At 55.2% G+C, this 22,939-nt stretch overlaps 3 protein-coding genes across 3 annotated transcripts; 1 reads left to right on the top strand and 2 right to left on the bottom strand.

Moving 5' to 3' along the window:
• Positions 1 to 1,198: 1,198 nt before the first annotated feature.
• Positions 1,199 to 4,731, top strand: OAZ1 (ornithine decarboxylase antizyme 1). The gene is given in 6 exon segments (XM_070373983.1): positions 1,199 to 1,432; positions 2,806 to 2,863; positions 2,865 to 2,951; positions 3,356 to 3,528; positions 3,935 to 4,020; positions 4,177 to 4,731. Coding segments are annotated over 6 exon segments (684 nt in total). The 5' UTR covers positions 1,199 to 1,286; the 3' UTR covers positions 4,311 to 4,731.
• Positions 4,732 to 6,208: 1,477 nt separating this feature from the next.
• On the bottom strand, positions 6,209 to 12,737 carry PEAK3 (PEAK family member 3). The gene is made up of 4 exons (XM_070373982.1): positions 12,626 to 12,737; positions 12,157 to 12,242; positions 10,739 to 11,277; positions 6,209 to 7,799 (listed from the first exon to the last, which is right to left on the bottom strand). The coding sequence occupies exons 2-4, from the start codon at positions 12,236 to 12,238 to the stop codon at positions 7,020 to 7,022; spliced, it is 1,401 nt and encodes a 466-aa protein (XP_070230083.1). The 5' UTR covers positions 12,239 to 12,242; positions 12,626 to 12,737; the 3' UTR covers positions 6,209 to 7,019.
• Positions 12,738 to 19,971: 7,234 nt separating this feature from the next.
• Positions 19,972 to 21,808, bottom strand: LINGO3 (leucine rich repeat and Ig domain containing 3). Its single transcript, XM_070374841.1, has one exon. The coding sequence runs from the start codon at positions 21,806 to 21,808 to the stop codon at positions 20,030 to 20,032; it is 1,779 nt and encodes a 592-aa protein (XP_070230942.1). The 3' UTR covers positions 19,972 to 20,029.
• Positions 21,809 to 22,939: the final 1,131 nt, after the last annotated feature.

The following is a 22,939-nucleotide window of genomic DNA, read 5'->3' as shown; positions in this document are numbered from 1 at the left end:
TCTGAGGCACGTGGGCTCTTAGCTATAAGACCGGGGAATGGAACCTGTACCCTGTGCATTGGAACGTGAAGCCTTAAGCACTGAACTGCCAGGGCAACTCCTCTGTTGAGTCTTAATAATTGTACATAGGGATGCTGAAAATTAGATGTTTGTATTACAAATGCTGTATAAGTAAATAATAAATTCTTCATTCAACAGAAAAGGGAATTTGAAAACACACAGGGACTCAGCCACAGGCTTTGGAGAGTAAATTTCTATCAGTTTTGTAATATTTCAAGGTCCCTTTGTGGAAAGTTTGTGTCTCTAACCCCAGTGGACACAGTACTGTAGATTGGAAGTAAAAATGAGATAAAACTGAGAGGCAGGGATTGTAAAGACAAAGAAGCAAGTAGCTACTTCATTCCGTGTAACTCTTTGGAGACTTTATTTGTGCCTAAAACATAAAAACATGAAACAAAGTGGGGCTTGAAAGAATAATATTTATGCTTGGGGCAAAATTTAAATCATACGTGAATTATCTCTGTGATTTTATCCTCAAGGAAAAGTATTTTTGCTGAAGTCCAGATGGTATATGAAATATTTTACTAAATTTGAATATTATCTTTACCATTTAAAGTTCTTTTTTAACTGTAAATTGTTTCAACATGTGAAAGATCGGATCCAGAAAATCATTATTAAGATCGATAAATATCAGGTTACTAAAAATTATTCTTTCCTATAAGGGGACGGGGCGCTAGGACGTCTCCTCCAAATATCCGTGGCCTTTGTCGCCCAGAGCCGGCTCCAGGAGAAGGGACCCTGACTAGGGCGACGTGGACCACTGTGGAGACGTGGCCCCCGTAAGATTCCGACCCCACCCCCACCTCCACCCCAAAAGCCAGCGCAGAGGTGGGCCGTGGTCTCTAGGCCCGGCTGTGGGGGGGGCGGGGCGAGGTGCGCGCCCCGCGCGTTCCAGGCGCCACGGCGGCCCCGCCTCCTCCGCGCGTCCGCAGAGCTTGGCAACGGAACGGGGCGGGACCCGAAGCATTCTTCCAATCCAAGGCGCCGCCCCAACTCGTGTACCTCGCCGCTTGCCAATCAGACGCCGAGAGGGGCGGGCACACCTGGGTTTCCCGGTGGCTCCGCACCCTCGTGCGGCCGCGTTCCCGCGGCGTGGGGGCGTGGCCTGAGCGCGTTGTCTATAAAGGTGGGCGGCGACGGCGGCGCCATTTTGCGAACGGCGAGCAGCGGCGGCGGCGCGGAGAAGCGCAGCGGAGGTTTTGCTGGTTTCGGACCCCAGCGGCCGGATGGTGAAATCCTCCCTGCAGCGGATCCTCAACAGCCACTGCTTCGCCAGAGAGAAGGAAGGGGATAAACCCAGCGCCACCGTCCACGCCACCCGCACCATGCCGCTCCTTAGCCTGCACAGCCGCGGAGGCCGCAGCAGCGAGAGGTAAGCGCCCCGCCCCCGCCCGAAGCTTCCAGAAGCGGCGCCGCGCAGGCCCGCAGGGGGCAGGCCTCGGGGCGCCGCGGAAGTCCGGGGAGCGCGAGGTCCGCCCCTTTGTCGAGGCCACAATCGTACTGGGGGCGGGGTGGGGGCGGGGCGGACCCGAAGCGGGCGGAGGGGCCTCTGATTGGATTGAGGGGCTTCCAGGGTACCTGGTCGAATTGAGGTGTGGGGCGGGGGCAAACACGGCGGTTTCCGTTTGGATTGGGGGAAGCTTCCAGGGTCCCTGGTTGGGTTTGGGGGACACCAGAGTTAACGGCCCGTTTTAGAGGCGCGAGGGTCGGGTTTGCGGGGCGGCTAGACTTGAGGGGCGAGGTCAGGCCCACGGATCCGGGGAATGTGGAGTTTGCGGGCGGACAAGCCCAGCGGAGTAGCCTTTCTCACGGGACGGCGGCCGCCCTGGCGATCTCTTTATAGCCCCGAGGACGCGCGGAGTCGGATAGCGCCACGTAGACGGCGCCCGGGGCCCTTATCAGGGTGAATGCCGGATCGCCCTTCCCCCGGAGGACTGCTGTGCCAGGAGTGGTTGTGGCTAGGGACGGGGGTTCAGGGGGGCCGCGCTCGGCGCGGAGCGCGAGCTCTTTGATGAAGGGGACCCCGGATGGGAACCGAGGAAAATGGAGGCGACTTTGGGGCTTGTTTACGCTGCTCAGCAAATGGCTGCTGGCATTGCCGGCTGCGCGATTGTGAAAATCTCCCCCGGGGCCGAGGGCCCTTTGCCGAGATGACGCAACCGGAGGCCGCGGGGAGCGCGCGGGAGGGCGTCTCCGCGGGCCGGGCCTCGCAGCACCGGCGGGGGCACTGATCGGGCTCCACGTCTCCAGGCAAGTGAAGAGATCGCCGCAGGGACAGCTTCTGCGGACGGACAGGTCAGATCCCTAAGAAAAGCTTGCTGGAGCTTCAGGTCGGCTACAGACCGCACAGTGGGAAAGGGGAAGCTGGAGCGCTGGGCTTAGAAATGGGAAGTAGAACTTGACGCAGGATTGGGTGGGGCGGCACTTCGTGCCAGTCGTGAGATGGTTAAAGGGCAAAAGCCCCCCCCCGACCCCGGGAACAGGTGGGTCTTTAAGCAGCGTATCACCTGAGGCGTCTGGTTTGAGTGGCCACTTGTTTCTGTGATTGTTTTAGCTGCCCCGCCGCCGGATGTTGATTTTTGCGCTCAGTGTGAACATTGCCCTTGGAAAAGGGAGACAAGGTCCCTGGTGGACTTGGGCTCTGGAAGGCCTTGACCTTCAGTTTGGCCGTATTGGGACCCCAGGCCCTGTTGGCAAAGGCCGCGGGGTCTCCTTCCAGTGCTGCTCACCTGCTGTCTCCTCCAGTTCCAGGGTCTCCATCAACTGCTGTAGTAACCTGGGTCCAGGGCCTCGGTGGTGCTCCTGATGTCCCTCACCCACCCCTGAAGATCCCAGGTGGGCGAGGGAATAGTCAGAGGGATCACAATCTTTCAGCTAATTTATTTTACTCTGTAAGTATGCTCCTTCCTCTGGACTCCTGGGGACCTGAGCTGGGGGGAATGTGGTCAGACCCAGAGCGCCTGCCTCTGAGCAGACGGCAATCATTTGTGCACTTGTTATGTGCTGGGAGCTCTCTTTCTGGTTTTACCCAGTGCTCTGAGCTCAAGATAGAAGGAACAAAGGTGCGAGGCACTGCCCAGGCAGCTCATGATAGCACCTTAGCCTGGAGCTCTCTGTGGTCTTGGGCAGAGCTGCTGCTGCTCAGAGGCCTCCGTAGCCAACATCAGCACTGGGTTGTGGGGGTGTGTGAAAGGTCATTTCGGTGCTTTTCTGGGTTGTCAGGGTAGCCAAGGGAAAGATCCCCAACCTGTGAAGGTTGGTGTTTATGGTTGAATGTGGTTTTTTTCCCCTGCAGGATAATCGGCTGAATGTAACAGAGGAACTAACGTCTAATAACAAGACGAGGATTTTTAATGTCCAGTCCAGGCTCACAGAGGCCAAACATATTAACTGGAGAGCGGTGCTGAGCAACAGCTGCCTCTACGTCGAGATCCCGGGCGGCGCTCTGCCCGAGGGGAGCAAAGACAGGTGAGGGCCAGCCTGTGTGCGAGGAGGAGGGAGGCCTGAGCCAGGGGACAGGTGGGTGGTTCATGTTCAGCCTGCATGAGGAGGAGGGAGGCCTGAGCCAGGGGACGGACGGGTGGTTCATGTTCAGCCTGCATGCGAGGTTCATGTTCTGGGAACCAGTGGACCAGCTGTTAGCACCCGAGGGGTGAGGGGAGGGGGTGTTACTGCTGGCCTCAGGTAGATGGGGCCAGGGCCACCCCATGGTGTCTAGGAATGTCCCCTTGAGTGATGTGGCTCCAGTGTAAGCAGTGCTGGAGGTGACCCTGGATTAGACCTGGGAGAGATTGGTGTTCAGACAGGAGTGGAAGAATCAGGCTGGGGCCCCGGTAGGGGTGCGGGCGGGCAGCTCCTGATGCTGGAACTTTAGCTTCGCAGTTCTTCTTGAGTTTGCTGAAGAGCAGCTCCATGTTGACCACGTCTTCATTTGCTTCCACAAGAACCGCGATGATCGAGGTAGGTTGACTACCAGGGGGTGAGAGGAGCGGGGAGGCCAGGCAAGGAGGTGGAGCCCATGGAGTCCAGGACTCAGGCCTTGGTCTCCAGACCCTGGGCCCTGAGTGTGGACAGGAGTTCTGACTTAATTGTATCTCTTCTGTGTCTCTTCTGCAGCCGCCTTGCTCCGTACCTTCAGCTTTTTGGGCTTTGAGATTGTGAGACCGGGGCATCCCCTTGTCCCCAAGAGACCCGACGCTTGCTTCATGGCCTACACGTTTGAGAGAGAGTCCTCGGGTGAGGAGGAGTAGTGTGACGACCCTGGGGCCACTCAGGGGCCTCAGTTGCAGTCCCTTGCGTGTGTGCTTTGCGCCGTGCCTGGTGCGGGTGGTGTGATCAACTGCGCTGACCAGCGTCAGCCTGCTCACCTGCTGGTTTGTCCGCATGTTGTAATTGTGCAAATAAACGCTCACTCCAAATTAGCCGTGTATTTCTTGAAGTTTAATATTGTGTTTGTGATACTGAAGTATTTGCTTTAATTCTAAATAAAAGTTTATATTTTACTTTTTTATTGCTGGTTTAAGATGATTCAGATTATCCTTGTACTTTGAGGAGTTTCTTATTTGAAAGTCTTTTTGGAACAGTCTTAGTTCTCTTAACTTGGAAAGATAGGTATTAATCTACCGTTCTATTGCTCTCAGAAATCCAAATAAAAGTGATTATCCCTCTTAAGACCTGTGTTGGCTCGATGGTGTTGATGGGCTCTGGGGCCAAGGGAGTAGGGGCCTTGGGCTTGCCAGGGGCTGAGGGAGGTGCGCAAGCAAGAGTCTTGAGCCAAGTAAGGGCCTGGTGTCACTCTGGCCACAGCCAGCTCAACCCAGAGCTCTAGCTGGGTACCTCCATACCTCATCTTCCTGCCACCCCTGGGCAGATGGTAGCCCGCCCCACCCTGCCTGCCACTCCCCTTTCCCCAGAGCCCTTCCCTGGAGTGACTGAGGCAGGCTGGAGTGGCCTGGTTCCAGGCTGAAGCTGTTTACTGGGCCTTGAGAAGTGGACCAGGGCAGGGCCTGAGTGGGGCTTTCCCAGGGGAGAAGGGGAAGGAAGGGGTGGGTGTTTGGCTGTGGGCATCCTCAGCCCTCATGGTGTCTTGCTGGGGAGGGAACTCTGCTGGTGGGCCTTCTGGCCAGAGCAGAGGTGGGGTCTGAGGAAGTCAGAAGGCAAAGACCCTGCAGTGGTGTGGGTGCTGTGCTTAGTTGCCCAGCTGTCATGGGGTACAACTGTGTGACCCCATGGGAGACCCTCTGCTAGACTCCTCTGTTCATAGGGATTCTCCAGGCAAGAATACTGGAGTGGGTTGCCATGCCCTTCTTCAAGGGATCTTCCCTACCTAGGGGTTGAACCAAGGTCTCCCACATTGTGGGCAGATTCTTTACCATCTGAGCCACCAGGGAAGGGTGGAGGTAAGTGGGTGGCTGAAGGCCGAAGACAGCAGCCCTGCAGCGCCACCTGCTGGCTGAATCTGGGGTTGTGCCCTGCAGGTTGACAAATAGGTTGCAAAGCAGGTATCTTAGAAGAGTTCAGAGGGATTCAAGTATATCTGGGGGTTGGGTGGGATATTCGGTTACCTGGTTGATGATGGAGTCGGCTTTCAAAGGTCTGAAGAGAGGGCTGGACACACTGCAGTCTGTGGGCAGGGCACAGGCAGAGAAAGGGCTTTGGGGTTGGGGTGCTGGAGGACGTACAGGAGTCTGAAGCAGAGCATAGCGGGGAGATACATCAGCAGAAGGAACAATGGGTAAGGTCTGGAGGCCAGAAAGCACCTACATAGAGGGGTGATGTGGCAGGAGAGGGCCGGACAGCATGCGGAGCCTTCAGACGAACCCCTTGTGTTTTGAAGGCACTAGGGAGCCATGGGAGAGGTCTGAGCAGGAGAGGAACCAGGTCATACCTGGGGTTAGAAAGTTCCCCCCAGCATTGCCATGGCTGGTAAAGGGGTATGACGAGATCCTGGACAAGGGCATTGAGACCCCTCAGAGCTCCTGTATCTACTTTTCAGAGGTACAAATTGAAACTTCCTCCTCATTCTCTCCCTCAGGTCCCTGATGAGTCTGTAAACAACTTTGTTTATTCTATCATTCTATGCTATTAAACACATAGTGTGTGTTAAGTATGGGCAGGGCCTCAGAACTCAACCTGATGGGTGAGATGAACAGGTGACAAAGAGATGAATGAATAAATGCAGGTGGTTACAAGTGCTTTGGTGGGAAGCAGGGCCAGGAGCTGGAGAGCGCCCAGGAGGGTCAACTTTATTTGCTTAAAAGAGGTGAGATTCAGCAAGTCCGGCAGAGGAAACAGCCAGTGCAAAGATTTGGTGGCTGGACAGAATTTAGTGTCACAGAGGGGGAGCAAGGAGGCCATAGTGGGTGGAGGGAGTAGGGGGGTGGGCATGGGAACCAGGGGAGCATATGGGCAGGTGAGCTCAGGCCCTGCTGGGGTGGGCTGGCTGTCTCAGGTTCCAGGGACCTCTCTCCCCATGGAAGCCCCCAGCAGTTCTTGACAAGCTGTTGACAGTTCACACCACCATCCTCAGCACAAGGGCAGGCTCCAGGGCCTTTGGGAGGAGTGTCCACATTGCCACGGACACAGTGACCATCAGACCGTAGTACCACAAGGGCACCTGGTTTCTACTGGAAGGTGGTGGGGAAGAATTCCAATCACTGGGAGAGGCATGAACTGGCAGTGATCGCACACCAGGATGGGCTGCTCTGAAAGCCTCTACGAGCACTGGTCATTAGGTCCCAGCCCTGGAAGGGGGGCAACTGCATACTTGGGGGTAGTAAGAGGGATTGGGCCTAATTTCCCAACTGCATTCTCTGCTGGCCTGTTGGTCCCTTCTGAAAGGGGGCATCCACCCTATGATGGATTCACCAGCCACCAGTTCCAGCCCTGGGAGGTTGAGGGGGGGGCGGGGCCTGCCACTTGGAGGGGTCCTGGAACAGGTGCATCACTCACGGGCAGGGTCAGTCCCACAGCAGACTGAGGGCGAGGTCCACTGAGGCCGCTGTGGCCTCCATCAGGTATTCACAGCAGAGCCAGTCCTCCAGACCGGGCACCTCCCCACCCACGGCCCGCTCAGCCAGGTGCAGGACCAGCATGGTTCGGCGCACCTGCAGCCAGGACCCCAGTGGGGTTCCGTGGCTGCGCAGCTCTGGTCCGGGCCCCCAGAGCAGCGCCTGCAGCGCACCGCGTGTCCGGGCCGCTGAGGGCCGCACACGGGTCAGCTGGGCCGCCAGGCGCTCCAGGCCTGCGGCCACGGGTGTGGCCAAGGGCGCTCCAGGGCCAAGCAGCTCTCGGAACAGGCGGCTCAGCTGCCGCGCGTGGATGCCGGGGGTGCCGGGAGGCCGCGGGCGAACGCATCCAAAGTCTGCCAGCAGCAGGCGCGGGGGCCCGGTGGCCATGCAGCCCCGAGGCGCCACCAGCAGCATGTTCTCAGGCCGCAGCTCGGCCAGGGCCGCGCCCCGTGCCTCCAGGCGCTCTAGGGCAGCGCTCAGCTGCAGCAGCAGCAGGGCCACAGTTTTCGTGAACTCCTCCGGTGGCCGAGCACCTGCCTCCACAAGCCACTGGGCCACAGTGAGCTCTGGCACCTCGGCCACCAGCACCACGCAGCCGCTCCAGGGCGCCTCAGGCAGTGAACCCTCGGGCAACAGGCCACACAGCCCCTGGAGGTTGAAATGTGGGCGTAGAGAGACCTGTAGCTCCAGGCCCCAGGTGTGGGTCTCCTCAGCTCCTGGCTTGGGCACCTGTGGGACAGAGGGGGCCTTCAGAGCCTGACCACAGAGCCCCTCCACCCTGAAAACCAGCATAGCTTGCCCAGAGGCTCTACCTGTTCTGAAACCTTCCCACCCACCGCAACTTGCCCCACTATGGCTGATCACTCCAGAAGCAAGGTTCTTGTTAATTCAGATATTATTCGCCAACATGATTTAAGGAAAACTACACCTGGGAGGATGGTGCTATGGGTCTTCCCTGGTAGCTCAGTTGGTAAAGAATCTGCCTGCAATGTGGGAGACCCAGGTTTGACACCTGGGTCGAGGAAGATTCCCTGCAGAATGGAATGGCTACCCACTCCAGTATTCTTGTCTGGAGAATCCCATGGACAGAGGAGCCTGGTGGGCCACAGTCCATGGGTTTTCAGAGTCAGACACGACTGAGTGACTAACACTAACAGTACACCAGGGAGGAGGTGTTTAACGGTTAAAGTTTCCAGCCTGCCAAAGGGTGTCCATCACTTGTACTTGCCACTTGGTAAGGAGGAAGATGACAGCAAAGGAGCTGGAGCTGGGCTGTCAGTAGAAATACAGCTCAGGTCACAGTGTAATTCAAAATTTCCAGGAGCCACATTTTAAAAAGTGAAAAGAAACAGGTGAAAGTAACTCTTTCTTCTTCCTCTTCTTTTTAATATTCACTAGTTTAATTTTTTAGATTCTATATATAATTGAAAACATACAGGATTTGTCTTTTATTTCACTAAGTATAATACCCTCCTGTGGTGTTGGAGAAGACTCTTGAGAGTCCCTTGGACAGCAAGGAGATCAAACCAGTCAATCCTAAAGGAAATCAGTCCTGACTATTCACTGAAAGGACTGATGCTGATGCTGAAGCTCCAATACCTTGGCCACCTGATTCGAAGAACTGACTAATGAAAAAGACCCTGATGCTAGGAAAGATTAAAGGCAGGAGGAGAAGGAGACAACAGAGGATGAGACGGTTGGATGGCATCACTGACTCGGTGGACATGAGTGTGAGCAAGCTCCAGGAGTTGGTGATGAACAGGGAAGTCTGGCATGATGCAGTTCATGGATGGGGTCACAAAGAGTCAGATACAACTGAGCGACTGAACTGAACTGATAATACCCTCCAGGTTCATCTATGTTGCAAATGGCAAAATTACATTCTTTTTTATGGCAGATTAGTAGTAGTCCATTGTATATATATTCCACATCTTCTGTTGATGGACACTTAGGTTGCTTCCATGTCTTGGCTATTGTAAATAATGTTGCTGTGAACATTGGGGGCACATATATATTTTCTAATGAGTGTTTTTGTTTTTTTCTAGATATATACTCAGGATTAGAGTTGTGGATTATATGCAGTTCTATTTTTAGTTTTCTGAGGAACTTCTAAACTGTTTTCCACAGTGGCCACATCATTTACATTCCCAGCAACAGTGTACAGGATTCTCTTTTCTCCACATCCTTGCCAACATTTGTTATCTGTGGTCTTTTTGATGATGGTCATTCTGACAAATGTGAGGTGATACCTCCTTATGGTTTTGCTTTACATTTCTGTTTAGTGATGTTGAGCATCTTTTCATTTGCTTGTTGACAGTCTGTATGTCTTCTCTGGAAAAATGTCTCTTCAGGTCTTCTGCCTAATTTTTCATTAGCTTTTTTTTTTTTTTAATGGAGTTGTATGAGCTTGAAAATAACTTTAATAATCTATTTTATTTAATCCAACATTCCCAGAATATTATCATTCAACAGGTCATCAATAAAAAAGATATTAATGAGATGTTTTTACACAATTGTTATTGATACTAAATCTTTGAGACCTGGTGTATATTTGGCACTCAGAGCACATCTCAGTCAGGACCAACCCCATTTCAAGTGCTCAGAAGTCACCCATGGCCAGCAGCTGCAGTACTGGTCAGCAAAGCTCCTTCTAGAAAGTAGGAGAACATCAACTCCGGAGATTACATTTGAATCACTTTGGGGCAGGGGTTAAAAAGCACAGGTGCTGAAGTAGGGCACTGGGAGTGTGTATTTTAAAAATAAAGTCCCTTGGGACTTCTCTGGTGGTCCAGTGGTTAGGACTCCAAGCCTCCAGTGCAGGAGGTTCGGGTTCAATTCCTGGTTGGGGAACTAAGATCCCCCATGCCATGTGGCACGGCCAAAAAACCCCCAAAACAACCAACACGACAACTCTTCAGGGGCCTCTAAGATGGAACGAGGATCAAGCTGTCAATGAAAGAACTCACAGCTAGCAACAACTTACTCCCTCCACACTCCCATCTGTAAAATGGGTTCATAATAGCACAATCTGTCAAATGGGTGAGGTTCCTCCAAAATGGTGACATATCTGACTCTTGGTGGTCACATTTATTTGACAGGAATTTTTTTTTCTTGATGGTGCATAAAACAGAAGCACCTTATAATAAAATATGGTAATGCTTGCATGAGGATTAGCTGAATGAAAGTGTTTAAATCTCCTTAGAACAGCACAGGACATGAAGGAACAGTGCTCAGTACATTTTGTTGAAGATGTTGATGATGGAAAGTGGTATCTATCAGCTGGCAGTGGGTTTCTAGCGTCAGAATTTACTGGGTAGTGAGTTCAAAGGCAGACTCCTGGGGACTTCCAGTGTTTAAGACTCTAACTTCTACTACAGGCGGTGCGGGTTCAATCCCTGGTTGGGGAACTAAGATCCCACATGTCCCGTGGCAGGAGAAAAAAAAAAAAGAAAGCAGACTCCTGAGCCCCTGAGAGGCGTGGGGAGATTTTAACAAGACTCCCGGGTGACTCGAATGTAGGTGGCCCCACACCTTAGAAACGTGATTCCTAGGACTAACGGTGTTAGTTGCAAAATAAGCAATTAGGCCGGAGAAGAAAGGGCCCTAGGTTATGCCTTGGAGGGGAAATTGGGGAAACCTCCGAGGGGCGGGGCGGGGGCGGGGCTCACCTTGGCAGCCAGGAGGTGCCACGCCTCCTCATGCACGCGCACCACGCGGTAGTAGAGGGCGTCCCCGCTCTCCACACAGGGCGAGCTGTCCAGGAGGCGAAAGCCGTGCTCTGGCCGGCAGGGGCCTGGGCGGCCCCCCAGGAGCCGGGTGTGAAGCCGGGCGTGCACGGAGCGGAGACCCTCCAGCTGCCGGGCCTCTAGAGCTGCGTGCACGGCCTCCGGGTGGTGCAGATCGTGGAGGGAGAGGCCCAGTTCGGTGTCCAGCGAACTGAAGGATGGCTCTGCAGGCGGCTGGGCTGGCCTCGCCCTGTCGTCGCCTGCCTGGCTCTCATCCACACTGCGGGACCCCACAAGGGGCTTCCGAGGCGGCCCTGCTCGAGTGAGGCTGGGGCTGGAGGCTTTGTGGGTGGGCAGCGATTGGGTCCTGGTGAGGGTCTTCTTGGGCAGGGGTGGGGGCAGGGGCTGCGGGTCAGTTGCGGGGGGCTCAGATGTCCGTGGGCGGCAGGCCTTGGAGGGCATCAGGTGGGTGCGGACCTCACCTGGACGGGGGGAAGCAGTGGGGGAAGGGCGTGAGGACACGGGAAGTGGGTGCCCAGGACTCTACCCTAGGCCGTAATTCCTTCATCTCTAAAATGGAAAAAATGGGGACTTCTCTGGTGGTGCAGTGGTTAAGACTCCGTGTTGCTCCTGCAGGGGGCGCTGGTTCCATCCCTGAGCGGGAAATAAGATTCCCACATGCAACGGAAGTGGGATCGGGGTAGCCAAAAAAATGTTTTTTTGACTGGAAAAAAATAGGGAGTTCCTAGGTGGTCCAGCGGTTAGGACTCAGCGCTATCACTTCTGGGGCCGGGGTTCAATCCCTGGTCAGGAAACTGAGATCTCACAAAACCGCACTGCACCGCCAAAAAAAGAAAATACCAACGCTCAACTACCTTATGCCCTACGAGTTAAGGATGCCATCTCCAATTTGCAAATAAGGAAACAAAGCTTCAGAGGAGTGACCAGTCAGTGGCAGAGAAACATCCGGCCCCCACTTTCCTGTGTGGTTCTGGGCAGGTGACTGAGCCTCTCTGAGCTCCAGTTTCCTCATTTTTAGAAGCTGGCGATCCATTTTTTTTTTTTTTTAACAAAGAGTTTTATTAAAATAGTTAAAAAGCTGCTATAGGAGACTTCCCTGGTGGTCCAGTGGCTAAGACTCTGTGCTCCCAATGCAGGGGGCCCAGAACTAGCCAGGGAACTAGCTCCCACATGTCGCAACTACAACCCAGCACAACCAAATAAATAAATATTTTTTAAAAGCTGCTATAATTGAGTTAAATGATTCCTTAGATGGTAATGAAAGACCCAACCTTCCTGTTCTGGCTGCCCTACCGGCCACCTGTCCCACCGCCCACCCAAGGCCCCTCCCAGGCTCTCACCAAGGTTGCTGTAGGTGTGCTGTGCTGAACAGGTGGGGGTGTTGGCCCCAGGCATCTTGGTGGGTGGCTCCAGGTTGCTCATGCTGCTGGGGGAAGGTCAGAGTGGATGGCATGTGTGTGAGGGTCCCCCTGCTGTGTGGCCCTTGGGAGGGTTGCTTGACCTCTCTGGGTGAATGTCGCCCATCAACCTTTCAGGGCTGCAGAAAGGACCTTGAACTCTTATGATAGAGACAAAATGTCCAGCTGGGAGGGCAAGACATCTAGGGGGCAGGGGTAGCATCTGGGACACGGTGACAATACCCAGGGACCCGTACTTAGGCCTTGTCCGCAGAGCTCAGCCTCCTCAAGTGGTCGTCAACAGCAGCCTGACCCCTAGCCCTGCCCCACCTAGATTCTAGGTCACCCCAGCCTTGAAAAGCACCTGCTTCCACCCAGCGCCCGCCTCAGCCCCCCTCCAGGAGCGCCCTACCTTCAGGACTGGCTTGACCTCGGGGCAGGAGGGCCCTTGAGGACCAACTCCCAATAGCTGCAGCTCCTGGCCTCCCGGACTGTCTGACCGGTCCCTGCAGTGAACCGGAAACGCCAGGGCAACTGTTAGACCACAGGCCCAGACGGGAGGGGGCCTTTCTGCAGTACTTCCCCATGAAGGCTGCTGGGCTCCAGGACTGAAAGCTGATGGGAGGAGAAGGGAAGACGGGCCGAGATCCTGAAGGTTACACGAGTTGGGCGGCCGAGAGGACCGAGCCCTGAGAGGTTGAAGGGAATCAAGGCTTTTAAGACCCCCCACCTTTGGGGAGGCAGGGAACCTCAGAAGTGAAGGTTCAAGGAGAAATTCAGCCAGATGACTTTTCCTCTGTGGTTTTCACTTCCTCCAAAGCCACTTCCCCTTCTGCAGGATCATCTGAGAAGCCCCCAGAATGCATGCCCCCACTCCCCACCCATCCCAGGACCTTGGCACGTACTGCTCCATTTGAGCCCCAGTTCTGTAATTTGCTCTGTGACTTTGGGCCAGTCACCACTCCTTCTGTGTTCCAGCAAATAGAGAAAAATGGCTCCTGTTTGCTGTCTCCAGCCACACTAGTTGGATTTGTTTTTTAAATTTAGTCAAGTCACTTCCCTTTCCCCCGCCACCTTAATGCATTGATTTAGAAAAAGACATTTGATAATAGAATTACCATACATAGAAAATCAAGAAATGGTGAAAATCCAGGGAAAGCCAGACAGTGTGAAATTCTAGCTTAAGTACATGCTGTCTAAACTGTCTGAGGGCCTGAGGCTTACCTTACCTGCTCGGAGGCGTGAGTGGCCTCTCTCTGAAACCCAGCCTCTTCCCCTCTGTAGAGGAAGAACCAAGAAGTCACTGCGGTTGAGAAGATGCAAAGACATTTTTGTTTTGTAGTCAGAGCATCTTCCATGCTGAGTTTGTCCTGCCCCATCTCATTTCCCTTAGAGGGCTGGAGTCCACGCAGGGTCACACAGCAGGTCCAGGATGGGCTGAGAGGTCTACAGGCCGTTACTGGGTGCCCCCTGGGTGTGGGGAAGGAGACAAATCCATCTCATGGAATCCCCCACATTTGGGGCCACACTGACCTGCTGACCTTCAGCATTTCCAGTGTGAGGGTCTGTGACTTGATTCAATATTTTTTCTTTACTGGCACTCAGCTTCTGTAATTCACAGAATGGATGTTCTCTATCTTTAATCCATGGGGCAGCCTGTGATTTGGGTGGATTTCAGAATCATGCAGTGGGAGGACCGTGAGCTTGCAGAAGGGTCTGTGAATTATGCCGGACAAGGATTCCACAAATCCCAGCCTGTTTCAGGCGGACCAGAAGGGACCAAAGGTACTGAGGAAATGGCCTCCTCACTGCCCAAACCCCTGCTGATTACCAGTTCTTATTCTTCCCTTCATAAGACCCTGGGGCAGGGGGAGGGGTAGTCACTCAGCCAGGCCTTGGCTCCAATCCAGGATTAATTAGGGTGAGGCAAGCAAGACACTCACTTTAGGCACAGAATTTAAGGTGATGCCAACAAAACAAAACAGCCCAGTAATCAAGATAAATAACGTTTTTGTTGTTGCTGTTCGTCACTAAGTCGGGTCTGACTCTTTGCAACCCTATGGACTGCAGCACGCCAGGCTTCCCTGTCCTTCACTATCTCCCTGACGTTGCTCAGATTCATGTCCATTGAGTTGGTGATGCTATCTAAACATCTCGTCCTGTCGCTCCCTTCTCCTCCTGCCTTCAATCTTTCCCAGGATCAGGATCTTTTCCAATGAGTCTGCTCTTCCCATCAGGTGGCCAAAGTATTGAAGCTTCGGCTTCAGCAGCAGTCCTTCCAATGAATATTCAGGGTTGATTTCCTTTAGGATTATCTGGTTTGATCTCTTTGTTGTCCAAGGGACTCTCAACAGTCTTTTCCAGCACCACAATTCAAAGGCATCAGTTCTTTGGTGCTCAGCCTTCTTTATGGTCCAACTCTCACATCCATACATGACTACTGGAAAAACCATAGCTTTGACTATAGGCACTTTTGTTGGCAGAGTGATGTCTTAAATAACATTGTAATATAATATTAAAAAAAAAACTTATTTGCAGACTGTGGCCCTTGGGCTGGTGGCTATTTTTGTAAATAAAGTTTTGTTGGAATGAGGGCCAGCACAAGGGTGTGAGGAGTGAGGCAGGGTCATGCCAAGGCAGAGTGGATCTTTATTCAAAAGGATGGTATTCTGTCCATTGTGGACTTGGGGCATGAATTGATTCCATTTGTTGATTATTGATCTTTTTAAAAAATTATTTTTATTTTGAAATTTTACTTGGCTGCGTCAGGTCTTGGTTGCAGCACACGGGTCTTCATTGCTTAATGTCGGGTCTTTTCTTGTGGCTCGTGGACTCTCTGGTTGTGGTGTTCATGTTCAGTAGTTTCGGCGTTCAGGCTTAGCTGCCCTGTGGCATGTGGGATCTTAGTTTCCTGACCAGGGATGGAACGTGCATCCCCTGCATTGCAAGGTAGATTCTTAACCACTGAACCACCAGGGAGATCCCTAGACTATTGATCTTGATGACTGAGATCTGGGCACCCCCTTAAATTTTATGCTCAGGGTTACTCATCTCACCCTGGGGTGGGGTAGGGGAAAGCTGGCAGAGGGGCCAGGGTGGAACAAACAGTGACACCCCCGGGGACTTCTCCACTCAGGACAGGCAGGGTTGGGGGAACTAGTGTCTGGGACCCCCTCAAAAAGGCCCCCCCTTGGAGTGGGTGGGGGGCTTTGTGGTGAAGGAGAGCAGTTGCCTGCTAACATCTGTTCAGCACCCCAACATGCCCAACACCCCGTCGAGCCCCAATGGACAGTCCTCCCCTTCAGCCTAGAAATGGGGAATGCCTGCCTCAGCTCACCCTCAAATGTGACCTCCGTGTGTGTGACCCCCACAGTGGCCCTGTCTGGCTACCCCAGCTCGGGGTCAGGCCCTCTGCAGATCCTAAAGCTGTTCTTCTATTTGAAGAGTATTTTTGGAGCACTGCAGGAGCTGAGGCCAAATTCCCTGCATCCCTGGCATTGCCCAGAGCAGGGTTCTGGATGCCAGATGCTCCCGAATTTTCCATGACTTGGCATTTCTGAGAAAAATGCCTCAGTTTTGGTGGCAGGCAGGGTTACAGTCCCCAAAGGCGTCCATCTCCAGGACCTGTGAACATGTTATGTGGCATGACAGGGGGAAATGAAGGTTGCAGATTAGATGAGGATGGGAGTGACCCTGGATTCCTTGGGGGGTCCTTATAAGAGGGATGGGGAGGGTCAGAGGCAGAGAGAGACGGGAGATGCTGTGTTGCTGGCTGTGAGGATGGAAGACAAGGCTGTGAGCCAGGGATGCGGTGCCTCTAGAAGCTGGAAAAGGCAGGAGCCTCTGGCAGGAACCAACTCCAATCCATTTTAGACTTCTGAGCCCCAGAGCTGTTGAATGACAAATCTCGGTTGTTGTAAGCCATTAAGTTTTGTCACAGCGGCTGTAGGAAGCTCATACAGTTCCCTGCATGAAAGAGGACCACAATCCTCCAGTTTATGGATGTGCACACTGCACAGAGAGGGGGCGTGACTTCCCCCAGGGCACACAGCACTCAGGCCGCAGACACCCCTCTGAGGGGCCCCGCCTTGGGTTTCTGGCCACCAACTGGATGAGGCCCCTTCTGTTGTCCTTGGACACCTGAGGAAGGAGTACCCCTCAGCTGCATCCCAAAGATAAGACAGGATTCAGGAAACCCTGGATCTTGTACCTGGTTTGAACCAGGGACTCAGGTGGCCCCTGTGGATGAGGAAACCGAGGCACAGGAGGAGGCAGTCTTTCACCTGCCTTTACTGCAGCACGATAGGGGAGATGAGGCCCCAAGGGAGGGTCCTACGGCCCAGCCTGCCCACTCCTTCCTGACTTCTTGGAAATCAGGCTTGGAGGGGTTGCCCCAGAGTGCCCCCACATTCCCTTTTCTGGTTCTGTCTCCTGCGGGGTAGGAAGGCAGTTTCTTCCCATGTTCAAATGAAGCACCTGAGGTCCTGGGACTGTTCTGTTGGTCCAGTGGCTAAGACTCTGCGCTTCCAATGCAGGGGACCCAGGTTCAATCCCTGGTCAGGGAACTAGATCCCATATGCTGCAACTAAAGGTCTCGCTTGCTGCAATGAAGATGGAAGATCCCGCGTGCTGCCACCAAGACCTGGTGCAGCCCAATAAATAAATATTTTAAAAAAGAAAGAAACCAAGGCCCAGAGAGTGATCCTGGGGTGTGAGAGGCTGCCCTTGGCCATAGTTTCTGCTGGGTGCCCTCAGGCCACCTCCATCCAGAAATATTAATGGCAGAGGCCTCCAGGGCCCAGCAGGGTTTGAGCCCTGACATCAGCCTCTGTGCTCTGCTGTCCCCATCCATCAGGAGCGGGGGGGGAGGGTCTCTTCAGCCCCAGGGCAGGAAGCCACCAGCTCCAGAGTCACAATGGGGAGGGCCTAAGTCTGCACCTCCTTTCTTCCTTTCCTCCCAGCCGCTTGGCTCTTCCCCTGGATCCAGCTCAGGGCAGGAGTTTCCTTGGACAGCTTGGTCTCACTGGCCCCTCTCAGCACCCTACTTATTATCCCTGGCTGGAGACTCTGGGTAGGCTTGACCCTCCCTTTGCCCATCTGTAAAATGGGGTTATAATCTTCCCTCATAATTCAGTCAGTAAAGAATCTGCCTGCAAGGCAGGAGACCAGGTTTGATTCTTGGGTTGGGAAGATTCCCTGGAGAAGGAAATGGCAACCCACTCCAGTATTCTTGCCTGGAGAATCCCATGGACAGAGGAGCTTGGCAGGCTAGAGTCCATGGGGTTGCAAGAGTCAGCCACGACTTAGCTACTAAATCACCACCACCAAAATGGGGTCAGAGCAGTACCCAGCTCAGAGGGGAGTGAACACAGGCAGCGCTGGAAACTGCACGAACACTCCTGAAGTGTGACCTCCAACCTCATCACACGGTTCATTCTCCACAAACACCCTGTTACTCAGGGTCAGCTTTGGTGCTGAAGCTAGGCAGCTCCCCCAGGGACCCCAGAAACCCCTACTTCCTTTCCCTGCTCTTCCCATAAAAAGAAAGCTCCGAAGTTTGCTATTAAATTGGTTTCATCTTTATTGGATTCCAACCAAATACAGCAGGGTAAGGGTGGGAGGGGACAAGGGGTGTTGGTTCATGTTGGGGTGGGGGCAGGCAGAGGGGGGCTGGGAGATCCCGATAACACTGACGTTCTATGAGTCCTAACACTGTCCTAACACTGTCGAGAACATACTCCCTCTCGTCATGATGATGCTAAAGGCACTTGGATGTCGTTTTTTGAGGGACCCTCAGGGTTGTCATGGCAACCAAGGTCAGGCGGATGCTAAGGGAAAAAAAAAACTAGTCCATTCTGTTCGACTCTGTATGGGGCTGCTGGACACCCCATTCGGCTCTCCCCACGTCCTGCCATGAACGGGGTTGGAGTGGGGGTCCCCACCTGGACTGGCTGTGGTCAGTAGCCTGCCACTCTGTCCTGTTGGCCCACGAACACAATGTGGGGCAGGACCAGGGCCTCCTAATGTTTCTAGCCCAGGAAGAGTGGCCAGTGTCCATTCCCAAGTTCTGTCTGAATCCTTTGCTCAAAATTGCCAGGGTAGACACTTTTTTCCTCTGGCTTGTCTCAGAAAGACCTTGAGGAATCCAGAAAACAGGTCAATCATCAAGCTTGTCCATGGGCCTGGCCTCTATGTATGGAGGAATAGGTTTGGCCATCAGACTGATTTTATAGACGTGGACATCAATGGCCTTCAGTTGCCAAGCAAGATTACACAGCTGGGTGAAAACAGAGCCTTCTTACAAGGTCCGTGAGAATACTGTCTAACCTGGTCAGTAGCCAAGCTCCTCTCTGGCTGAGGTCTGGCCCCACAACACTTCCTGTGCCCCTTCCCCCGAACTGTTTGTCTGGCCGAGGTAGAAAGAGTGGGGGCAAGGACCAGGCTAGGGAGGCAGGGTCATGTATGGCTCCTGTTTGGCATCTGAATGCTTATGCAAAACCTCAGCTCCTGCTGCACATCTCCAGTGACAGGGAACTCACTACCTGTAGAGCAACAGGGCAATGACCTTGGGGCAATGACCTTCTTTCACCTGAGCGACAGTCTTCCTGTGACTCTCCACTCACTGGCCCTAGATCTGCCCCAGTGTTTTGTCCCAGGTTTGGACTTCCTTGTGGCTTGAACCTCTGTTCCATCCTTGCTCGCTGTCACTGCCCCCACAGTGCACATGACAAGGACCCTCAGAACCATCCAGACACTTGTCTCCTTCCCAAGGTGAGCAGTGGTCAACAGGGCAGGGGTGGTGCAGACTCAGGACTGAAGGTCACGCCATCTGGCCTGCTGGAAAGGGACATACTGGAAGCAATGCTCCTGGACCAGGGGCCAGGACAGCTGTCCCTCCGGGGTGGCGAGGGCACAGGAAGCAAGCAGCAGCTGAGGGATGGTGGGAGGAACTGGAGGAATGGCTTCTCCTAGCTGGCAGCCCGTCTTGCGGGGCTGGCAGGTCCTGGTGGGAGGGAGTCTGGGTACAGGGACTTGGGCCAGCAGGTCAGGGGCCATCCTGTGTGCTGGACCCCTTCAGGGTGAGCCTGACCAGCAAGACCTTAGCTCAGCACCTGAGGTCTGCATCAAGTGGCCAGCTGAGAGGGAGCCAGGGAACGTCTGGGTGTGAGCAGAAACAGGTCTCAGGTGTGAGCTGCCTGGCCGAGGTGGGAACTGGTCTCTACCAAGAGCCCAAAGCGCCCGTGGTGATCTCGGGGCACCTGCTTAGTGTCAGCTGGGTATGAGGGGTGTGTGTGTGTTCCCCTCTGGATCTGTGCATCGTGGTTGTATGTCCTGGGTGTAAGTATGTGCTCTGGTGTAGTTGGAGGCGGGTATCCAGGTGTGAACGGAGTGGGCTCTCTCATGCTCTGACCCGGAGGCGGGACTGCCTTCCCTGGGATCCCAGGTGTAGACCATCTCCACCAGGTGTGAGTTGTTTTGTGTTGAGGACCCTGGATCTCTGAGCTCCCATCCCACCCTCTCCCAGCTGAGCAACCACACCAGGGGCAGGAAGACAGGGTGACACCCTTAGAAAAAAACGCTTGAGAAACTCTGCAAAAGACGCATCCTGATGAAAAAACAGTTCTGTGGTTGGGTCCCTACAAAAAAACGGGGAAGTTCTGCCAGGAGTCGGCTCGCGGCCGCCCCCTATGGGAGATGCATAGGTGGTCTTCAGATGGGCCAGCCGCCATCCGGTGAGGGCTCGGACGGAGACGGAGACGCTGCTTCCGGCGCAGGCGCAGCGGCGGGGGCCGCGGGCGGTGGGCCCTGAGGCCTCTCATATCATCTTCATGTTGAACTTGCGGGCGCCCCCCTGGCCCGCCGCGGCGGCGGGCCCGTCCACCTTGCGGAAAGAGTACTCCACCGAGAAGTTGTTCTTGTGCTGCCCGCGGCCGCGGCTCCACACAAAGAGCAGCAGGAAGCAGAAGAGGACGACACCCAGGAAGGTGATGCAGCCCATGGCGGTGGACACCAGGATAGTGGTGAGGTCGAGCGGGAAGCGCGCGGCCACCTGCGTGTCGTTGCGGCCCTCGCCCGGGGTCCGGTTGACGGCCGGCTCGGGCTGCACGCTCAGGGTGGCGAAGTAGGTGTCGTTGCCGCCCGCGTTGCTGGCCACGCACGTGTAGGTGCCGCTGTCCCCCGGCCGTGCGTCCAGGATGTGCAGCGTGCCGCCCGGCAGCACGCGCGCCCGGCCGGCGCTGGCGGCGGTTACCGTGCGGTGGCGCGGGGTCACCCATGCTACGGTGGGCGCCGGCTCGCCCTCGGCGCGGCACTGGAAGCGCACGTCGGCGCCCGCGGCCGCTGTGATGCGCTGCAGCCGCCGCTCGCGGATCTTGGGCTTGCGGCACACGAAGTACTCGAAGAGCGCCGAGTCTGGCAGGCTGCGCAGTGCGTCGCCGCGGACCTCGGCTGGGGTGGCGCAGGCCGGCGGGCGGCCGTCGAAGTTGAGGGTCTTGCGGCGTTGCACGACCCACAGCAGGCGGCAGTCGCAGGCCAGCGGGTTCCCGTCCACGCGCAGCGTCTCCAGCGTGTTGACTGAGTGGAAGGTGCTCTCCTCTAGCGTGGACAGCAGGTTGTTGGAGAGGTTGAGCAGGCGAATCTGCCGCAGCCCCAGGAAGGCCTGCGGCTCCACCACGGCCAACAGGGCCCCAGCCAGGTGCAGCTCACGCAGGCGCACCAGGTCACGGAAGGACCCGCGTGGCACCGTGCTGATGGGGTTGTGCGACAGGTTGAGGCAGGTGAGGTGAGCCTGGTGGCGCAGGGCGGCGGAGGGCACGGCGGTGATGTTGGTGTGTGTGACGGACAGCGAGGTCAAGTTGAGCCCCCTCAGGCTGCCGGCGGCCACCTCCTCCAGCAGCGGCCAGTTGTCGATCTCCAAGTGCAGCAGGCCGGGGAGCCGCTGGAAGTTCTGGTCCTCCAGGGCGGCGATGGCCAGGTGGCGCAGCCGCAGGGCGCCCAGGCCCCGCAAGTGGCCCAGCGACTCGCCTGACAGTGCTGTCAGGTTGCAGCGCTCCAGGGTGAGCTCCTCCAGCGCCAGCAGCCCGGCGAAGGCTCGGCGCGAGATGAACACCAGGTCGTTGTCGCCGACCTCCAGCCGGCGGAGGCTGCGCAGATCCTGGAAGGTGTAGTCCAGGAGGATGACCAGCTTGTTCTCGCTCAGGTCCAGCAGCGTGAGGTTGTCCAGGCGTGTGAAGACGCCGGGCGGGATGAGCTTGAGCAGGTTACCGCGGAGGCGCAGCACACGCAGTCGCGGCAGGTTGGCGAAGGCACCCGGCTCCACGTGCGCGATCACGTTCTCGCTCAGGTCCAGCTCCTCCAGTAGCGGCAGGGCGGCCAGGTCTCCTGGGTTCAGGCAGCGGATGCGGTTGCGGCTGAGCTCCAGCAAGCGCGTCTCGGCCGGGATGCCGTCGGGCACCGCAGTCAACCGGCGCCGGGGACAGGCTACCGTGCGCGTCTGCGCCGTACACTCGCAGCGGGCCGGGCAGCCCCCTGCGGGGGGCAGGGCCGCGGGCAGGAGCAGGAACTGCAGGCTTAGCACCCACAGCCAGCAGGTCATGGTGCGGAGCCTGGGCCTAGGGCCACGCCACCATCCTCGTGGGCACCTGTGGGCGGGGTCAGCATTAGTACCCGTACTCCAGGCTTGTCCTATCCCATCCTACCAGTGTGCTCAGGAAGCAATTGTCCACCGTGGGACCCGGAATCCCACTGCTGGGCATCTACCCAAGGGCTGTGAGGGGATCAGCCTGGGTGGATGCTCAGGGTGGACAGAGGGGTAACTTCAGATCAGGACAGGTGACATTTGTGCTGAGACCCTGTACAGGGTTCATTTGTGTTCTCCCTAAAAGAACCACGGCTTCCCAGATGGCACTAGTGGTAGACAGTCTGCCTGCCAATGCAGGAGACATAAGAGATGTGGATTCAGTCCCTGGGTCAAGATCCCCTGGAGCAGGAAATGGCTACCCACTCCAGTATTCCTGCCTGGAGAATCGCATGGAGAGAGGAGCCTGGCAGGCTACAGTCTATGAGGTTGCAAAGAGTTGGTCATGACTGAGCACACACAGACACACACATACACAATACATGTAGAAGTCCCCTGATTCATTGTAAGGGGCCTCCTTTGAAAATAGGTTCTTTGCAGATGTGATGAATTGAGATGAATTTATATTGGATTCAGTTGGCCCTGAATCAAATGACTGATGTCCTTGTAACAAAATGGCAGTCTGGATGTGCACAGAGATGCACACAGAAGGAATAAGGCTGTGTGAAGACAGAGGCAGAGGCTGGAGGGATGTGTCTATATAAGTCGAGGATGGCTGGGGTTCCCAGAAGCTGGGAGAGGCATGAAGGACCCTCCCTTGGAGCTGTTAGAGGGAGATGGCCCTACAACACCTGAATTTCAGACTCGTGGCCTCCAGAAGCTGGAGCGCATAGACTTCTGTTGTTTTAAGTCACTCAGTCTGTAGTACTTTGTTTTGGCCACAGGAAGCTCATGCAGACCCATAGGAGGACAAGGAAAGGGCCATGGGTGTTAGGGAAAGATGGTTCCAGGCTGGAGGAATGGCCAGTGCAAAGGCCCTGAGCCAGCAGGAGCAAGTGGAGTGAGTGGGGGGTGGGGAACCAGGAGATGCACTGGAGGGGCTACAGAGGCCGATGATGTGACCGGGAAGGACCAGAGGAACAGATGCCA

This window comes from Bos mutus, chromosome 7 (assembly GCF_027580195.1).
Source record: "Bos mutus isolate GX-2022 chromosome 7, NWIPB_WYAK_1.1, whole genome shotgun sequence".
In the NCBI taxonomy this organism is placed as follows: Eukaryota; Metazoa; Chordata; class Mammalia; order Artiodactyla; family Bovidae; genus Bos; species Bos mutus.
This window is presented reverse-complemented; position numbering and strand designations above follow the sequence as displayed.

Excerpts from the sequence above, each read along its gene's own strand:
- LINGO3 (XM_070374841.1), bottom strand. The coding sequence starts at position 21,808 with ATGACCTGCTGGCTGTGGGTGCTAAGCCTGCAGTTCCTGCTCCTGCCC.
- PEAK3 (XM_070373982.1), bottom strand. The coding sequence starts at position 12,238 with ATGAGCAACCTGGAGCCACCCACCAAGATGCCTGGGGCCAACACCCCC. Across the intron at positions 11,278-12,156 it reads GCACACCTACAGCAACCTTG|GTGAGGTCCGCACCCACCTG; the intron begins GTGAGAGCCTGG and ends CCCCCCGTCCAG. Across the intron at positions 7,800-10,738 it reads GGCACCTCCTGGCTGCCAAG|GTGCCCAAGCCAGGAGCTGA; the intron begins GTGAGCCCCGCC and ends TCTGTCCCACAG.